Below are 19,057 nucleotides of genomic sequence, written 5' to 3'. Positions count from 1 at the left end.
ATGAATGGTGAAGGAAAATTGATTCAATTTAGAGAGTGATACAAAGTGAAATTGTAAGTTGTTAATGACTGTTACTTGCTTAACTTTAGCTACGTTTACTTGAGGTAAAAGGAAAGGCGATATTTTAGTTGGCAACACTAAAAAGAGAATATGTCTATTGCTTTTTACTTGTTAACATATTGGCTTCTTCACTGGTTGTTGATATAAGTGTAGTTCTAATACAGTAACAAAAGATGCGTTAACTCTCCGGCACTCACACTGCATCTCCCGTCATTTTCTCTCTCCCTTCAGCAGCTTCCCAGAAGGACCTTAAACTGTCCCACAGACATGGTAGATATTTCACATTTTCCTGATGTTTATTCGTCACACCCCCAGTGTGTAAATGCCTTAATTTAAAAAAAAGTGCATCAAACAGTCTTACTTGGTCCAATTTTCTGGTAGGGTTCAACTGGCTCCTCCTCTTTAAGGCCATCCACAGGCAACACTACCTGTTCATATGGATCTGAGAGAGGTGGGGGATGGAGATGAGGAAGAAATGGGCAATTTGTTTTTCAGGTGAGAGTGGCAAGGGCATCCCACTGTTTACTAACATATTTTTACCTTCTCTACCTTCTTTCCTATGACTTTACATGGAGTGATACTCTGGAGTTAAGTGCTATGGGACTATATTGAATTTTGTCAAATTACAGTTAATTCTGTAAGAGTGGGCCTTGTTTAGCTCCACTGAAGTGAGAACTAGAAATACACTTCTTCACCTGAGAGACTATTATTAGAGGCAGGCCATTGCTCATTTAATAGTGTATTTTGTATTTATTATTTAGCAAAAAGGCTCCCCGTTTTTCTGATCTACTCCTCTTTCTATTCAACTCATTTTTTGTTGCTGCTGCAGGAAGTAGAGTCTGTGCTGCGAGGGAACATTGTGAAATAGGAAGTTCACTTATAAATGGCTTTTCAGATCAAGTCTTGGAGTTTCAAAGAAAAAAAATAAATTGTCATGCAAATTGTCCAAAAACTCCTGGTTACCATCAACTGCATGCAGGTCACGGTGCTCCTGGAAGCAGCTGTAGTATTTATATTTCTTGCCACAGATGTCACAGGAGTAACGGAAGCTATCTGCAGATTAACAGATAGAGAAAGACCAGCATTGTTTATAAAGACACTGGATATTACTGACACTGACAACCAGTATTTCATATATGATTGAATCCAAAAGAAGAAATAACCTAATAATAAAAAATAGTAAAATTTTGCAGTTTACAGTACAGATAATAACTTAAAATAAACTTTATTTCTATAGCACTTTTAGGTTAAAAAGTGCTTTTCTTAACAGGAGAGGGGAGAAGGCCATATGTGATAAGGCTTAAGGAGCCATTGCAGGTACAGTGCATACACTTTAACCAAGTGAGCCTCAAAACATAGCAGTTTAATACGTTCAACCCTAATTTGCAGGAAAGTATGTCATTGTGCCATAGAAAGCGGGGCAGAGTTCTGTTTATAGTCATTCGGCATTAGAAGAATTGATAAATGAATAAACAAATAAGATTAAAATACACAGGACAAACTTTGATTGCATTGTGACAGACAAACAGAGGTAGGCTAAATTAGATTAGATAAACAAGACAAATAGGCAGATGAATCCCTGGGGAGAAAGTCATAGAAAAGGTAATAATGATTTGATTATTTTTATGAATAACATCTCCATATAAACAAAGCAAAACATGCAAAACGAATTTCAATGTAAATTAGTTAAATTCTGCATTTTAAATTTGAAATAATAGAAGTGTATATCAAGTAGAGTTCTTAAGAATTAAATGGTAAATTGTCTATGCATTTTTATTTGGAATTTGTCAAATTGCACAAACTGCTAACACATGATTCAAACTGGATTTTTTGAACTGGAATACTAAATTGAACTTTAGTTAGCCATATTTTGCCAACTCTGTCGAGGGCTAAGCGAGTGAAAGGATATAAGGGATGCAGATTACTTGTTCCGTTCTTGGTAATTTTGTTGCCGTGGGAAGTATTGTGCCAGGTTGCTGTTGACAATTAAGAACACCTGACGTGCGCCTTGGCACACCACAGTGAAATCTTTTTTTGTCCAATCTGTTGCATAAACAGCATGGCATAGAGCAACTGGAAGACAAAATTAATTTCTAACCTCCTTTCTCCAGTTGGTTCAGGTTTAGTCTTCTCTCCACAATAATATGCCGAACTGATGTTGCCCCAGCAGAGGGCCCCTCACCTTAGACACCCATGTGACAAATGTTTTATCATTTAGCATCTTTCTTCAGTCCATTTTGACTGTTAATTCAATCAGCTGCATTCTTGGCAGAAATCCTGAGGTATTACAAATATTTATTTAAATACTGTACAATATAGGTTTATTCTGCTCTGCCCTGATCATTTTAAGTCTGAAAAAGGGGGCACAGAAAAGCCAACTCAGTGGATTTAAAACAACCAGTTTCTTCAATTAACAGCAAAACGGTGTATGCAATTTGCACTTAATTGGCAACAAGGACATACAGCTACAAAAGTGATTATTGGGGTGCCTAACTGTAATTGCATTTATAACCCCTCAAGGCTCCAATACCATGCATATTATATATTTCCCCCACTAATTGACGTGATTGAAACTATTTTCTACAAATTGGTAGGTTCCTGGCATTTGTCAGTGTAATTAAAGCTAAATAACATCATTGCTCCAAGCATAGGTGAGGACATTCATAAATAAAAATAAAGATACGACAACCTTAAATGTCCTCTGATTTGGATGTATTAATAAATATATAATTTATATCTTCTTGCCCACAGCTTTTGATGGCTGTGAAATATTTCAGAAAAAAAGCCTGGGAAAATCCATCCATTATTCATATTAAAATGCATTTTTTATTTGATAAGCACTTAAACCATGACTTATTTCACATGTTTAAATGCAAAAGGACAGTTTGCATTTTCATGTTTAGGTCTGCCAATTTCACAAAACTGAAAATGCAAAATCCATTTTATATTTGATGTCACAATCAATCAGGGTTATATTTTGGAATACACAATGCAGAGACATCTGGCAGGTCGCTGAATTGGCCAGTCAAGTATGAGAAAGTGACAACATTCTAGAATTGTAAACTCCTGTCTCATAGTAAAAACCTCTGTTTAGTATTTTGGTGTCTGATGATTCAAATAGATTGATGATCCATTAACCAAACAATACTTCCTGGATCGCATTTGATTGTCTCACTGATACCTGAAGCACACCAACACTGTGTGTGTGTGTGTGTGTGTGTGTGTGTGTGTGTGTGTGTTTTTTTAAACACAGGGCTGTTTTTGTTCTTAACGCCCACTTGGTCAGAACTACAGAAAGTTTGTTCTAGCTGGGCTCCCAAAATACTCTTTTCAACTCCAAGAACTCCACAACAATAACAGCCTGTGTTTTTTTTTTTTTTTTTTTTTTTAAATTCTCCTTTACCCACACTTCTTCAACAGAGGGATATTTTACAACCCATACTAACTGGAAAATCAAGGCTTAATATCATTATTGGCCTTGCTTAATGGTCCTCAGTTTGTTTTAAAATGCAGACTTGCAATGATCCAGAGTAGGTTGCTATAGTAACCAATCATTAAGAAAAAGTCTGGCGTTAAGCAGGCTTAAAGTCAAGGTTACAATAATTTTATATCTTCACAGTGCTGCCCTAAACCTGAGCTTTAAACATATTTTGATCACAGACATGTAGAACTAATTTTATTCTTCAGGAAAATATGACTATTTATTTATCTATAATAAATCAATTGCTACTAAAATAAGTTATACTTTTCCTTTAGTTTGTTTTATCTTTACATGCTGCCACATTTTTTTGGGGCCACTTGAAGCAAGTTATATTTAAAAATGCTCTTAGAAATAGGCATGCCAGTCAATCAAGTATAAAGTCTAAATATGTGGCGTCAACCAAAAATGCTTTACAGCATGTTCCATCCTCCTAAGAATTTAATCTATCAGGTTTTTTCCCTCAAGCATCATCTCTTGCCTACTAATTAACACTGTCAGAGACCTTTTGGTTGCACTGGATTTGTATTCCTCATACAGTTAAAAAGAAAGTGACTGTTGTTCTGTCTGCATCAATATGATTGCTCTTTCTTCCTGCCATGTTGAGAGTGCTGCCTTTAAGCAATGTGCACATTCATGTAATGATTGCTGAAAGTGTGTGTAGCAAGCTTTATAAATAACTCTCAAGTACTACTCTGAGGTAGGAGTATTTTTAGTCCTAATCAAACTTTCACCGTGATTCATGGGAGTGATTTTAAGATGCCTGATAAATACAGGCCCTGGCATCTGATATACAATGCAATTAAAAGAGCAACATCCCTATACCCGCCATTTATTTTTATATGTAGTTTCAGGTTTCACTCACTTAAAAAAGAGGAACTGATGTCAGAAAAAAATCATTGTGATAATCAGAACATTGTGTTCACACATGACATGATTGTGCCAGAAATATGTTGATGTTTCCTTATAGGTACCTGGTATTAGGATGTCACCTATGGGAAGGCGGCTACAGTGAGGAGACAAGACTGATGGGAGAGAGGGAGGGGGACAATGAGGGTAAATAATATGGCTTTTAGCCTGCTAAGTCACATAGAGACAAAGGTATCTTTAGTTATAAGTTGTGTTTTAAGTGTGGATTGTTTTAAGTCAGCTGTGAAAATCTAAAAGATAGGTATCTAGTAAAACAACATTTCACATCTGTTAAATGAGCCAGGTATGAAATAAACAGCTTGTGCTGGCATGCTTATAAAGTATATAGTGTGTTCACTAGATGAGCAAAAGTGTACTCACTGTTGGGTGTCTGGGGTAGACCATCTGCAACCATGCTATCTGATTCTATAGTGGAAAAAGAGGGGGAGACAGTCAGCCTTAGATAAATCTGTGAATAGCTTCTGACTGGTGCTAAAATTGCTTTAATACATTAATACAATAAAACAATTCCTAGCCAAAACAGGACATGCATGACTCATTTAGAGGAAGTGAGTCATTTTAGGACCATACTGTCAAGAGAGGAAAAACACAGCCGCCAATCAGTTATTTTTCGGTTTTTCATAAAGACAATACATGCGTAAAATAAAAAAGTGTCGTACCTCTGTGTGCCCTGACGTGTGTCTGAAAGCAGTTATAATATTTGTATTTCTTCCCACATACCCCGCATACATAGGAACCTGCATGAAAATTCAAAACAGTGTCATAAAAACAAAGTGACAGCATCATCAGGAATATATGACGGCCTTTTAGGGACATTGTAGGAATAAAATCTATTATGGAGCTGGGGGAGGAGGGTATTATTCCGAGATTAAAGTCGTAAATTTAGGAGAAAAAAACTGATTTTCTCTGAGATTAAAGTGGTAAATTTACTAAAAGAAAATTCAGAAAAAAAGGTTGTTTTTTTTCAAGGAACCACACTACTTCAGGATAACAACAGATGCCGCGGTTTACTGTGTATGCCTGCAGTTAATGACCCACCCAATCAAATAATATATTGCAATTTGGATTTAGCAATAAGGAAATGCGTGATTTTAGCCCCAAATCACCATATAATCATTAGCATTCGGACTTTGAAAATACATTGCCGTGAATTGTGCTCCAACTGAGTTTGGGCTGTTTTGGGTAGTTTTTGCTATAATAGCTTACATGTAAATATAAACACTCATGTTCTCTGCTGCCATTATTACTGTAAGGTCTCTCCTTTACATTGGTGACTCTCTTAACAGCCATCTGGAGGCAGCAGGTATCTGATCCATCTGCATCTCTAACTGGAGTGATGATGTCACTGTCAAGCCAATTATGCACGCCAGGTCCGCTGGTTAGCCTACATTTTGTGCAACTAGCATCAAACACCCCCCCCCCCCCCGCCCTCCCCAGATCTGTTGAAAACAGTTCACGCAGCTCCATGAAAAATTGTGAACCACTTAAAACTTCTCGCTCCCTCAGGACCATCTGTTCCTGCCAGTCTTTCACCCGGTGTCTCCATCCTAAACACCGGAAAACTAGGTAACGCCATATTTTTGGCCTGGAGCTCCACATTTTTAATTATAATAGCCTACTGGCTATAACTTTCCTGAGGAAAATTCTCTACAGGATTCCCAAACTGTCAGTGCGTCGTGACGGGGAAAGTTCCTCTGTGATTAAAGGGGGTGAAAGTGGTGAATGTGATAAGCCATGATCGCCACAGCCTCTAATGCACCTACCTATGCCGTCTTTCTGATCCCACCTGTGCCCATGTGTGCCACATGTGTGCCAAGGAAGCCTGGCCATGAAATTACCAAAAGTGTGTTTGGCACACTCCTGACGCACTTGGCAGGGCACACCTGATCTGACTGCACCGCTGGTTAATAGAGTTACCATACCATAATACCTGAAGGTGGGTGGACAAAAACTCTCGTTGTCCCCCCTCCTGACCCAGTGTCTCCGGAACTACAACACAATCAACAGATAAAGATATCGCTGGTTACATCTATGGGCAATTAATGGGATGTGTGTTACAGCAGGACACAATACAACAGATCGTCACTGCAAGCATAATAATACACGGCAAGCTGCAGCGTCTTTGGTGGGATGATGTTGATCCAACCTTGCAAAGTGAAGCAATGTGGTTCCTTGACAAAAAAAAAAAATAACATTATTTCTCCCAGTTTTATTCTCGTAAATTTGTGACTTAAAAGGACAATTCCGGCACAAAACGAACCTAGGGGTTAATAACGGATGTGTACCCACTCTGTCGTTCTCTGGGACATGTTTTCATGCTAATCGATTGTGTTTTTGGCTTGAACGAAGCTAGCTAAGCTTACAACGCTAGTATTTGGGGCACAGGGAAAGTAAAAACAAATCGCTATTCATACCACTAAAAAGGCTCAAAATATCACCAAACTTCAACTGTAGCATAGTGAGGGTCCCTAAATGTTAACCAAAGCATTTAGAGCTTTGTAAGTTGTACCGACAGTTTATTGAACGAAGAGCTGCGGGAGCTCCGTAAAAGGGCTACGAGAGAGAGAGCTATGCCGCAACAGAGCCTCATACTTCGGGAAACTGGTGGTGTACCTGCGCACATTGTGAAGCTATGGCCACCGAACAGGAGTGTCTGTGTTGCACGGAGTGGGACCTGTTGCGTCGCAACACCCAAGAGATGCAGTGTTTTGTACAGTCTGAAGATTCCCCCTCTCTGATAAACAGGGAAACTTTTTTCCATGTCCCGAAAATAAATTGGAGACGGTGACCCAGACCAGAGGGACAAGATGGACAGTTATTCACTGAGTAAGTACACTAGACAAGTTGTGTTTTACATCAGTGCGATTGTTTCAGATATATTGTGCAAATTGCTTTGGATTTTAGTTGGCATCGCCAGCTGTAAGTCATGACTAGTTTCCCAAAGCACAAGGCTCTGTTGCGGAATAGCTCTCTCTCTCTCGTAGCCCTTTCACGGAGCTCCCGCAGCTCTTCGTTCAATAAACTGTCTGTACACTTACAAAGTTCTCAATGCTTTGGTTAACATGCAGGGACCCTCACTATGCTACCGTTGAAGTGTGGTGATATTTTGAGCCTTTTTAGTGGTATAAATCGATTTGTTTTTACTTTCCCTGTGCCCCGAATATTAGCGTAAGCTAACCGGCGGTCCGCGCTAGCTTCGATCAAGCTACAAACACAATCAGTTAGCATGAAAACATATCCCAGAGAACGACAGAGTGGGTACACATCTGTTATTAACCCCTAGGTTCGTTTTGCGCCGGAATTGTCCTTTAACAATCTCAGAATATCTGAGTTGTTTTTTTTTTCGCAAATTAATTTTGTTTCCCTACAATGGCCCTAATACGCTGTCGTAGGAGTACGTACACACATAGCATTCTTCATTGTCATAAAATGTAAGATCTTAGTTCCAAGTTAACAAAATGTTTACTGAATCTTAAAATTCTGAGAACTTTTCTCTGCTTTTGCCTAAAAGGGAAGAATGACTACAAATCTGATTAGTTGATTGAAATAGGGGTAACCCTGAATAGTTGAATAGTCGATGCTTCGATCAAACGAGCCTGATTAGACTGCCAGTCTCACAGTCGAATCTTCGCAGCGTCGTAAAGCCCAGTCCAGACGAAAGATTTGCGGCGAGACGAGTTGAAACTTGCAGCTACTTGCAACGCACCGGTCTGCAACATTCTGAAACCTGCCAGTTCACACCAATGCAACAAAATGAGACGGTGCATCATCTTCATAGCCACAACTCTTTGTACTTCCATTCCAGCTTTTTTTGTAGCTGGATATAATTTGTTACGTCTAAATATGAATGTGGACAACGTTAGTGATAATGAGATACTGAAACAGCAAAAACGTTTTATTTATATGAATTACTGCTTTGTTATAAGGACGCTCGCTCTCTTCAGTCACTCCCTAGGTCGCTCGACCATATACTGTGCTGGCAGGCGCTCTTTAAGCCTCCGGGCCGGTTCTGATCGCTTCAACTTTTCCCTGCAACGTTTTAAAATGGTTTCGTCTGGTCGCAAATCTTTGGTCTGACTCTGAACTGGGATTTATGAAACAAGGTACCTGCCATTTTGGCTATATGGGGGTCCTCAATGTCAGGTTTACATAGAACTACATATTTTCCTGTTTTCTCCCAATAAGTTAATATATAGCCTACATGCCTATTATGATATAAATATTAACATATTGCTGTAAATACAAATGTGAAATCTGTGGCTGGTTAGCTCAGTTGGTAGAGCAGGCACACAGAGGTTTAATCCTCGACGCAGAAGGTCCAGAGTTTGAGTCCAAACTGACGTTTTCTGCATGTCTTTCCCCTTTCTCTCCCCTTTCAGTGAATAAATCCAACCACCCGACAAATTTAAGTTTCACTTTCCATGATCCGTGACTGACGGTCGTCGCCCACACGCTGCCCCCCCCACCCACATGATTCGATGATTGGCAAGACTTAACAATTCTGATTCTACTATGAAAATTATTAGTCAGGACACCACTAGATTGAAATATGAATGTCAGAAGCAAAGATTGGTATCAGGGCCAATCAAGGCATGTTTTATATTTTTGGGAGGTATTTCCAATATTCTGTCCTCCTATGCTATAAATGAAGCTACACTAAATATTAGAAACATAACTTCCATTAAAATGTAGGATTATTGCAGGCCTGTTGTATTAAAGTGCAGTAATTTTAGCTAGGTGTACCCAATAAACTGGCAACTAAAAAGTACATACAGTACATTTGTGTATTTGTGCAAATGATTTTAGGAATTTGCCAAGTGGGTGTTATAATAATAATAACAATAATCACCATCATCATGCGAGAGCTTCAAGTTTGCAAATTAGGTGCCAATCCAATACTAAATACGACAAAATTGAGGTGAATGGAGTGTCAATTGTGCTCACAGGATTGGAAAATTACATTTTACATTTTTCATAGGGGCCATTTCTTCTGTAGAAAGTAGTTCCAATAAAAACAGCTTACAGCGAAGTCTGTAGATTATCCTGAGTAACCAGGGCATTGTTTATGAAAAGCTGCTGCTACTGGTTTTTTCTTTTAAAATGTCATTTTTAAATGCTGTGCCGTTTGTTCAAGTTGTTTTGTCAGTCAAGAAGCAGGGTCAGGGTCAAGAGACACCAGACAAGATTGCAGTCAGGAAATGCATGTATATATCCATATACTGTATATTCACACACCTATGCATGAGTCTGTGCTCTTCGTTGGAGGAGGAGTACCAAGGGCAAACATACCCTCGGTCTGAGCTCTACGGGATGCACCTCCACTGGCTCCTCCATCATTTCCTCCAATGACAACACAGATCTCAGCAGGATTGGCATCACCCACTTTCCCGTTACTCGTCTCTGAGGTCCCAGGCTCTTTCTTTACTGTGACAGGTGGTGGAGTTGTGTTCTTAGTCTTTGGGACTAAGGTTGGTGAGGGACCATCTGTGGCCGCACTCCCACCATCCGCCTTCTCCTTCCCAGGAATGGGTGCCTCTTGTGCACTCATGACTCCACCTCCTCTGAGCCTGTGCTTCTGTACAAGGGAAATAAATAGAGAGACAGACATAGACTTTACTCAACTGTCCTGTAACAATATACAGCCTTGATTCAGGCATGACTTCTAGCCAGATTTATAGCATCGATGCACAATATTAGCACTGCGAGGTTCAACAGATGTGTTGTTGTACTGTAGATAGCAGCTTTGATTTGAACATACCGAGGGCCCTAAACACAAGCTGCACATAACAAGCAGTAGCCTGCATCTGACAACTATTGAGTGTAAATAAAAAAAAAAAAAAAACGGTCAGTCAGATGTGTGAGATCAAAATGCACAGGAGCCACTACCAGCACTATCTGTGACTGAAAAAAAGACAGAATTTGCTTGTTAGAACAGAGTGGCTTAACTATTCATAAGCAGTGTTGGGCAAATTACTTTTTAAAAGTAATTAGTTAAAGTTACTAGTTACTTCTTCCAAAAAATAACAAAATTAGTTACTCAGCTACAAATTATAAAAGTAACTAGTTACTTCAGAAAGTAACTATTGCGTTACTTTCAAGTAATATTTTAAATGCTCCAATATGACCCCACCTCCACCCCTCTTTAACAGAACTTAAAATACATGTGCATGTTCAATTATTTATGATAAATCTTAATATATATAATGAAATGGACACTTAATACAATACATTATTAACAGAAACAATGTTCACAAATCTAAACTATTTTAATGTTGCTGTGGGACAAAGTGAGACTAGCCTCAAATCGAATGCCATGTATGTAGATATTATGTTTATTTATATATTAGGGCTGTCAAACGATTAATTTTTTTAAATCGTGATTAATCGCTGAATTTCTATAGTTAATCACGATTAATCGCATATTTTATCACATGATTAACATTCTATAATTTTGCATTTCAGAACAGTTTTTAAGTACATATTAACAATCAAAAGCAATTTTTACCAGTGTATCTTGATTGGGAATCAAATGAATGCAAAGAAAGTTACTTTATGAACTTGATTTTAAGATTTGTAATTATTTATTTACTGTAAACAATTTACTGTGAATCTGTCATTATTGCACAATTCCTCCAAGTACGTAACTAAAAAACTAAAAATCCCTATCCTTACTAGAGTCAATATAGTGTTTAGTAACTCCTAAATAATGTTGATTACTCACTGACGTCCAGTGATCACAGGTTAATGAAACAGCGTTTGCAGCACTTTGCAGCAGTTCCAGTTGGGCTGCTTTCTCCGTGTCGTACAGGCTGTGTATCCGTGAAAACTACTGTTCCCCTCGACGGCAACGAGACAGGTCTGAACATGCCAACCGTAGTACGTCTTTAAAGGAGAACTCCAGGCAATTTTTACGTTAATCTTGATTGCTATACTTTTTTGAGTACTGTCTATAGCAAAAACCACGAACCGAATTGGTGCTAGCAACATGGAGCTTCTGTAGCTAATGCTCAGAGCTCCCGTTAGCTAAAACTGCAGTTATGGGGGCATAAGCTAATATAAAATAATAATTATATAATATATAATATTAATAGCATTTTGAGTCTGTTAAGAGGCACAAAGGCACTCTTTAGCTTATCACCCGTTTCGCAGGAGCTGTAGTAATTTTTTGGGATTTGGTTTCATCCACAGGTCGGCAAGTAGCACTCTCCAAAATAGTGCTTTGCCTGAGTGGGTAGCATGCTAGCGCGTAGCATCACGTTAACTGTACTACTATGCTTAGCTCCGTAGGTGGTAGCTCAAGCTTGACATGCTTCGGTGATATTTTAATTCGGCTTTACACAATGTGCATATGGCTTTCGACTTGTCTACGAGCCGTCTGGGAGTTTTGGAAAATAAAAAGCGCCATTCAGGACTTCATTGCTGCTGTCTTTCTCCATCATGCCTGCAGCCTGCAGCAGCAGGATGTGTTACGAGGAAGTGGCAGCTTGATGATAAGTAACGGTGCTGCAAAGGGTCAAAATAGTAGCCTGTTAGGCACGACGCAAAGCCAAGTGAAGTGTAAAATAAATTAATAAATGCCGGCATGCGATTAAAAAAAAAATGAATCGCATCGGCCCTTAATTGCATCGCGATTAACACGTTAACGCTGACAGCCCTATATATATATATATATATATATATATATATATATATATATATATATATATATATATATATACACACACACACACACACACACTCTTTGTAGTGCAAATAAAACGTTGAAAGATGTTTGAGTACATTTGAATTACTTGACACCGACGTGGATAGGCACTTTTGCCCAGGGGATAATGTGCATTTCACGATTACATTCGTTCCTTTAATTTCTTCGAGGGAAAAGTAATGGCTATACTTCCATTTAGAGAAGGCTACTTTTGGATTATTCAGGCTCGCCATACCTGTCTCTCGTTGACTGACACGCTTGTGTTGTTCGTTGTGTGTCCGACTATGCGTGCTTTCGAACACCTGCCCAACTCTACCTCTGATTGGCTTACCATGAAATTTTACTCAACCTCTGCCAATCGTCAGCATTTATGCGCTTGTCTCACGCACTGCCCACTAACCAAGGAAGAACAGTAAAAAAAAAAAAGTATTTGCCTCTCGGCTCAGAGATCTAATTGGTCTGATGAAAAAAACAGCTTCAATTATAGTAACACGCCGCATTTTTTGGCAGTAACGGTAACGGCGTTATTAAGATGGGAAGAGTAATCAATTAGATTACTCGTTACTGAAAAAAGTAACGCCGTTAGTAACGCCATTATTCCCATCACTGTTCATAAGTGCCCTTTAATGGCATGAATTCCTCCTTTGTGGCACCCAAATGCTCTAATTTCAAAAATATCAAAATTACACAACTTGACACTTCAGCACAAGGCTATAAAAGGCTTGTCAAGAGAATGTGCTCAAAACCATGCAAAACAGAGTTATGCCAGGATGACTGATATTATGGAAAGAGGGGAAATTGGTCTTCTAATAATAGCGCACCAAAACAGCAACAGCAAACCTTTTCATAGCCCAATACAACTTTCTTTGGATATGACACACAACCAAGAAGCATCAGCAAACATGCCCATGAATTGGATAATGTTGACACAAAACATTTAGGCTAAAGTTTTGAGTTCAAATTGCTTACCTTAAATCAGTAGAAAGTACTGTCAGCTCAATCATACAGTGATTGCGCAACACTTACAGTAGCAGGCTTGAAGGTTGTGCAAGTTGAATGTTTTGTTGATTTCCAAATACCTTCTACAACTTTTATAAAGTTACAAGCTTGAACATGACTTTACATTTTACGTACAATTGAAAATTCTTCTTCTAATTATTTAATTAGAATTCAGTCAATTTTTGTATCTTGTTATTAACAAAATAGATAATCTGTTGGCTATACAGGAAAGGTAAGGGGATCACCAAAGCCAGGATTCAGTCTCTCAGCCCAAATGCCATGGTAAACCATCCATTTAATGGCGAACATTGCCATTTACGCTTTTAATTTGAGTATTTCCATTTTAGCATTTTTCAGTTTTATTCAAGAGACTTTCCTGTTCAATTTTTCAATTCCATTTTCAATGTTCAGTACTTCTATTATTTCTTTTTTTGTGTGTACTTCCTATTTTATACCTGAAATGGTATTTCAGGTTTTTTAATTTCCCTTTCCATTAGTCTTGTCACCGTGTCTGATTTCACCAGTGGCATAAGGTGTACAGCAACTGTGTACGCTGTGTAATTGTATCCACACTGTCCATGGACTGAAAGTGTGAACAGAAATGAGCCAACAAGCTGTGTTTATATTCACAGGTTATCTTTGGGACCTTGTTATGCAATTTTAACACTGTTGAAGAAAAAACAATACCATTGTTGAAAAGACAAAATGTCTCCCAACTACTACACTTTACTACAGACATGAACCGGACAGCTGCTCAATAGCCGCTTTCTGGCCGGAGGGATTTTTGCAGTTCCTAGAACATAAAATTCCTAGAACCCTTTTTTTCTCATGTTCCGACTGGACCAATTTGGGGATTTTTAAGTTCCTCTGGCCGCAGTTCCTGTAACTCTTTCATCTCCTCTGCACCTTGTGGGTCAGGAACCTGTAGCCTGATGAAAATTTAATTTCTCTCTCTGCCATTGTTCCGCCTACTGTGGTATTGGTACAAAGGCCACATTTATACTTTGCCACATAATAATATGTGATAATTGCAATTAAAAAAAGGGTTAGTTGCACTCAGCTGAAAAGAAACTTTCTGGCCGTGTTTGCGCTGTAATGTCATTAGCACAATATCTTTTGTGAATCGGACCATAAGACGGGGCAGATAGCGGGTGCAAGTGATGCGCAATTGATGTTTTTTTTTTTTTTTTGGGGGGGTTTTGGGGGGTGTTAAAGCAAAAATGCCAAACAAAAATAAATGTATTTTCTGTCAGACAACTGGAGACATTTTGATGACATCACCTTGAACTCTGGGAAAGATTTTTTTCTGTTCGTTGGAGTTTTTTAGACAAATCAGTAATCAAGAAAATGATCTGCAGATTAATCTATAATGAAAATAACCATTAGTTGCAGCCCTAATTATATGCAAGTACGGTATAACAAATAAAACAAAACCAATTTAATTTGAATTATGAAAAATAAAAGGTCAAAAAAAAAAAAAAATATATATATATATATATATATATATATATATATAGACCAAAGCAACAGCCATCACATACGACTATTTATTCATAATGTCTTGTTTTATTTATTCAATATTTAACACTCTGGCCTCTGGGTCTTCATACTGAAGCAGCCGATAGCACCAGTTCATGTCTTACTCCTGTGTACTAGAACAGTTTGGGCAATGGATTCATTCATTTTGATCTAAAGCTAGAAATCAGAGAAACACCTTGAAATTGTGACACTTGTTGTCATAAATGCAGTTGTCACACTAAAATGAAAAGTGAAGTTTGAATGCAGGCACTCAGACAGAAATATTTTGGGTCAGCAAAGTTAGCGGCCCATTTATTGTCTACGCAGCAGTGCCAAATTTTACATCCCAGTGACATTATAAACTGAATGGTCAGCTCTCCATTTTGTAGCTTTAGGACTGTAATGACGGTGGTACAAGTGAACTCTTATAATGGTTGGCATTCCCCTGCTGCAGAGGGAGCAACCATTTTCATATATTTTAGATCAATTATGGAGTTAAGGTAAGAAAAATACTCAAAAACGACTCGTTTCTGATGGGTTGACACATACTATAACAAAAGCTAAGCTTTGCTGGTGATAGTCAGTAAAACAATATCTTTAGAAAATGCTCCTTACAGGCTTGTTGCAGTGTGCAGTATCGGGAGTGGTACGGTCCACAGTCCCTCCGGGATTTCGCGGCCTTTTTTTGACATTGTTGCAGCCCAAAATGCCTGATTACGCGGGAGCTTTAGTAAAGAATTGCGATATAAGTTGCGATGTCTTTTGTATTTTTGTTGCAATGAAGTTGCAAGAAACAGTGAAAGCTGCAATTTTTTTTTTGTATAGTTCTTTAAAAATAAAAAGGAAACTTGTTTTGGGGAGATTAAAAGTACTCTGGGCTGAATTTTCCTAGTAACCTTACCAAAAAGGCTCAGGATGCTGCAAATGTTGGTATAATATGAAAATAGCTGGAGTATTTAAGACAAAAAATAATAATTTATTGAATGAATCAAATGTGTGTCAGTGGCTTGTTGATCTTTACATTTTTTGTTAATTTCCTAACCTGGCCTGGGACACACATTCATACGGTTTGATAAAGTAATGTTACTTATTGGACTTTAACTTATCATTGCACTTACAATAACAAGCCTCAATTTAGGTCATCATGTAGCCTACGTCTCATCTCCGGTTTTTCCTGCATCCACCGTGTGTGTGTGTGTGTGTGTGTGTGTGTGTGTGTGTGTGTGTGTGTGTGTCAATAGTGGGTGGAACTGAGTGAGCAGCCCCACCTGCTGCAGAGAGCCGACAGGATTGAAACTGCAGCAGCTTTTAGCGACTTTAGAGTGAAAAAACATTACAGCGTACATTGGTGTTAAAATGTATACATGGTCGATGGTGTTTTAAGCCCCCAACGTCTCCTTCCAGGCAGCGCTGCGACCGTTGACTTCAAGGCACCTAACCTTAACTCTAACCATAACCATTGCCTAATAGGGGTGTGCAAAAAATCGATTCACATTCGAATCGTGATTCAAGCTCTACCGATTCAAAATCAATTCATATTTTTTAATAAAAAAATAAATTAAAAGAAATGTTTTTTTTTTCTTGTATGTCTACTGCAATCACATGGGAAAAGTAACTACATTTACATACTGTGAATCATATTGCCTAATCGACTTCAAGGCAGCGCTGCGACCGTTGACTTCAAGGCACCTAACCTTAACCCTAACCATAACCACCTAATCCTAGTGTGACGTTGGGGGCTTAAAACACCGATAAACCCATAACATCACGGAACTTGCTGTAAAAATCTAATTAATTCTATGAGGCTTACCACAGACCTGCAGCACCATTTATGAGTGTGAAAACAAAAATGATATCCACAAAAATAAATAGCACCTGCCAATGAAATGTTTACATTTTCTGACTCATGGAGAAATAAGTGATGTTATTACAGATAGATTATGGGAGTTAATTTGTTTGCCAAAATAAACTTCTCGAGTACTGTATGAAAGTGGTTTGGGTTCAGCCTTGAGCTGCAGGCAAGGCAAGGTATACTGGAAAATTTAAATCTAGAGTCTAGACTGAAACGAGCAACTACAGTATGTGGTCAGTGTTTTTTTTTTTTTTTTCAAAGCAATTTTAAAAGTAACGTTTTTCATAATCTTCGTCATGCAGGAAACACTGCGTGAAAAGTGTGTTTCTTTGCAAGTTTCACCGTAAAATACGAGAAATACAGTAAAGCCAGGCTTCTCTGTCTCAGAGGTTTTTTAAACATAGCCTAAGGGGAAGCAATTTCAAAGTCGACAACACCGGTTTCTGGCATTGTACTGGCAGAACTTACACTGGTATGAAAATGTTCTACCGTGACAGGTCTAATCCCCCATGCCTAAAAAAAGCAATGTGTCATCATTGTTCTTTTATTAATGATAGGGTAAAGGCCTTCTGTCAGCAAATATAGTAACTCAACTTGGATGGTTAATGATCAATTGTATTTCATTACCAGTGGTGGAAAGTAACTTATTAGATTTTAGAACTGTACTTAAATTAAATAAATTTTACTGAAGTATGTTTCTTTATACTTCCACTCCACTATGTTTCAGACAGAAATATTGTACATATTCTATAAATTAATTTACAGATTAAGATTTTACATAAAAAACACATGATAGGCCTATATAAATACAACACACTGTTAAAGATTAAAAGGGGTCCCTAAATGTTAACCGAAGCATTGAGAACTTTGTAAGTGTACAGACAGTTTATTAAAAAGATAGTTTAGAGGGGGACCCTCATTATGCTACCGTTGAAGTGTGGTGATATTTTGAGCCTTTTTAGTGGTATAAATAGCGATTTGTTTTTACTTTCCCTGTGCCCCGAATACTAGCGTTGTAAGTAGGGCTGGACCCGAATATTCCAATATTCGTTTGGTGGGTTGGTATTCGATTTTTTTTTGTTGTTGTTTTTTTGCACAACCTGGCATCCCCCTCCAAATGGTTCTCATTCACGCTTGAATATGTTCGAAATATAATACTCTCTTTTACAATTTCCTTATATAGCCTAGCCATTTTAATAGGATGGACAACCCAACCTCGTTATACTTAATAAATACAGAAAATAAGTATTTGAACACCCTGCTATTTTGCAAGTTCTCCCACTTAGAAATCATGGAGGGGTCTGAAATTGTCATCGTAGGTGCATGTCCACTGTGAGAGACATAATCTAAAAAAAAAAAATCCAGAAATCACAATGTATGATTTTTTTAACTATTTATTTGTATGATACAGCTGCAAATAAGTATTTGAACACCTGTCTATCAGCTAGAATTCTGACCCTCAAAGACCTGTTAGTCTGCCTTTAAAATGTCCACCTCCACTCCATTTATTATCCTAAATTAGATGCCCCTGTTTGAGGTTGTTAGCTGCATAAAAGACACCTGTCCACCCCATACAATCAGTAAGAATCCAACTACTAACATGGCCAAGACCAAAGAGCTGTCCAAAGACACTAGAGACAAAATTGTACACCTCCACAAGGCTGGAAAGGGCTACGGGGAAATTGCCAAGCAGCTTGGTGAAAAAAGGTCCACTGTTGGAGCAATCATTAGAAAATGGAAGAAGCTAAACATGACTGTCAATCTCCCTCGGACTAGGGCTCCATGCAAGATCTCACCTCGTGGGGTCTCAATGATCCTAAGAAAGGTGAGAAATCAGCCCAGAACTACACGGGAGGAGCTGGTCAATGACCTGAAAAGAGCTGGGCCCACCGTTTCCAAGGTTACTGTTGGTAATACACTAAGACGTCATGGTTTGAAATCATGCATGGCACGGAAGGTTCCCCTGCTTAAACCAGCACATGTCAAGGCCCGTCCTAAGTTTGCCAATGACCATTTGGATGATCCAGAGGAGTCATGGGAGAAAGTCATGTGGTCAGATGAGACCAAAATAGAACTTTTTGGTCATTATTCCACTAACCGTGTTTGGAGGAAGAAGAATGATGAGTACCATCCCAAGAACACCATCCCTACTGTGAAGCATGGGGGTGGTAGCATCATGCTTTGGGGGTGTTTTTCTGCACATGGGACAGGGCGACTGCACTGTATTAAGGAGAGGATGACCGGGGCCATGTATTGCGAGATTTTGGGGAACAACCTCCTTCCCTCAGTTAGAGCATTGAAGATGGGTCGAGGCTGGGTCTTCCAACATGACAATGACCCGAAGCACACAGCCAGGATAACCAAGGAGTGGCTCTGTAAGAAGCATATCAAGGTTCTGGCGTGGCCTAGCCAGTCTCCAGACCTAAACCCAATAGAGAATCTTTGGAGGGAGCTCAAACTCCGTGTTTCTCAGCGACAGCCCAGAAACCTGACTGATCTAGAGAAGATCTGTGTGGAG

At 38.6% G+C, this 19,057-nt stretch overlaps 1 protein-coding gene across 15 annotated transcripts in view; it reads right to left on the bottom strand.

Moving 5' to 3' along the window:
- znf618 (zinc finger protein 618) overlaps nt 1–19,057 on the bottom strand; it is a 44,174-nt gene that overhangs the window by 15,086 nt on the left and 10,031 nt on the right. For 9 of the 15 annotated variants that reach the window (XM_031277835.2, XM_035991905.1, XM_035991906.1 and 6 more), the window contains exons 2-7: nt 9,704–10,043; nt 5,128–5,205; nt 4,829–4,873; nt 4,513–4,563; nt 1,024–1,113; nt 422–502 (exon numbers count right to left, since the gene is read on the bottom strand). In XM_031277835.2, the coding sequence (XP_031133695.2) occupies nt 422–502; nt 1,024–1,113; nt 4,513–4,563; nt 4,829–4,873; nt 5,128–5,205; nt 9,704–10,016 (658 nt within the window). In that variant the 5' untranslated portion in view covers nt 10,017–10,043. The other 6 variants (XM_031277837.2, XM_035991912.1, XM_035991908.1 and 3 more) reach the window with 6 other exon arrangements.

Source organism: Sander lucioperca, chromosome 14 (genome assembly GCF_008315115.2).
Source record: "Sander lucioperca isolate FBNREF2018 chromosome 14, SLUC_FBN_1.2, whole genome shotgun sequence".
In the NCBI taxonomy this organism is placed as follows: Eukaryota; Metazoa; Chordata; class Actinopteri; order Perciformes; family Percidae; genus Sander; species Sander lucioperca.
This window is presented reverse-complemented; position numbering and strand designations above follow the sequence as displayed.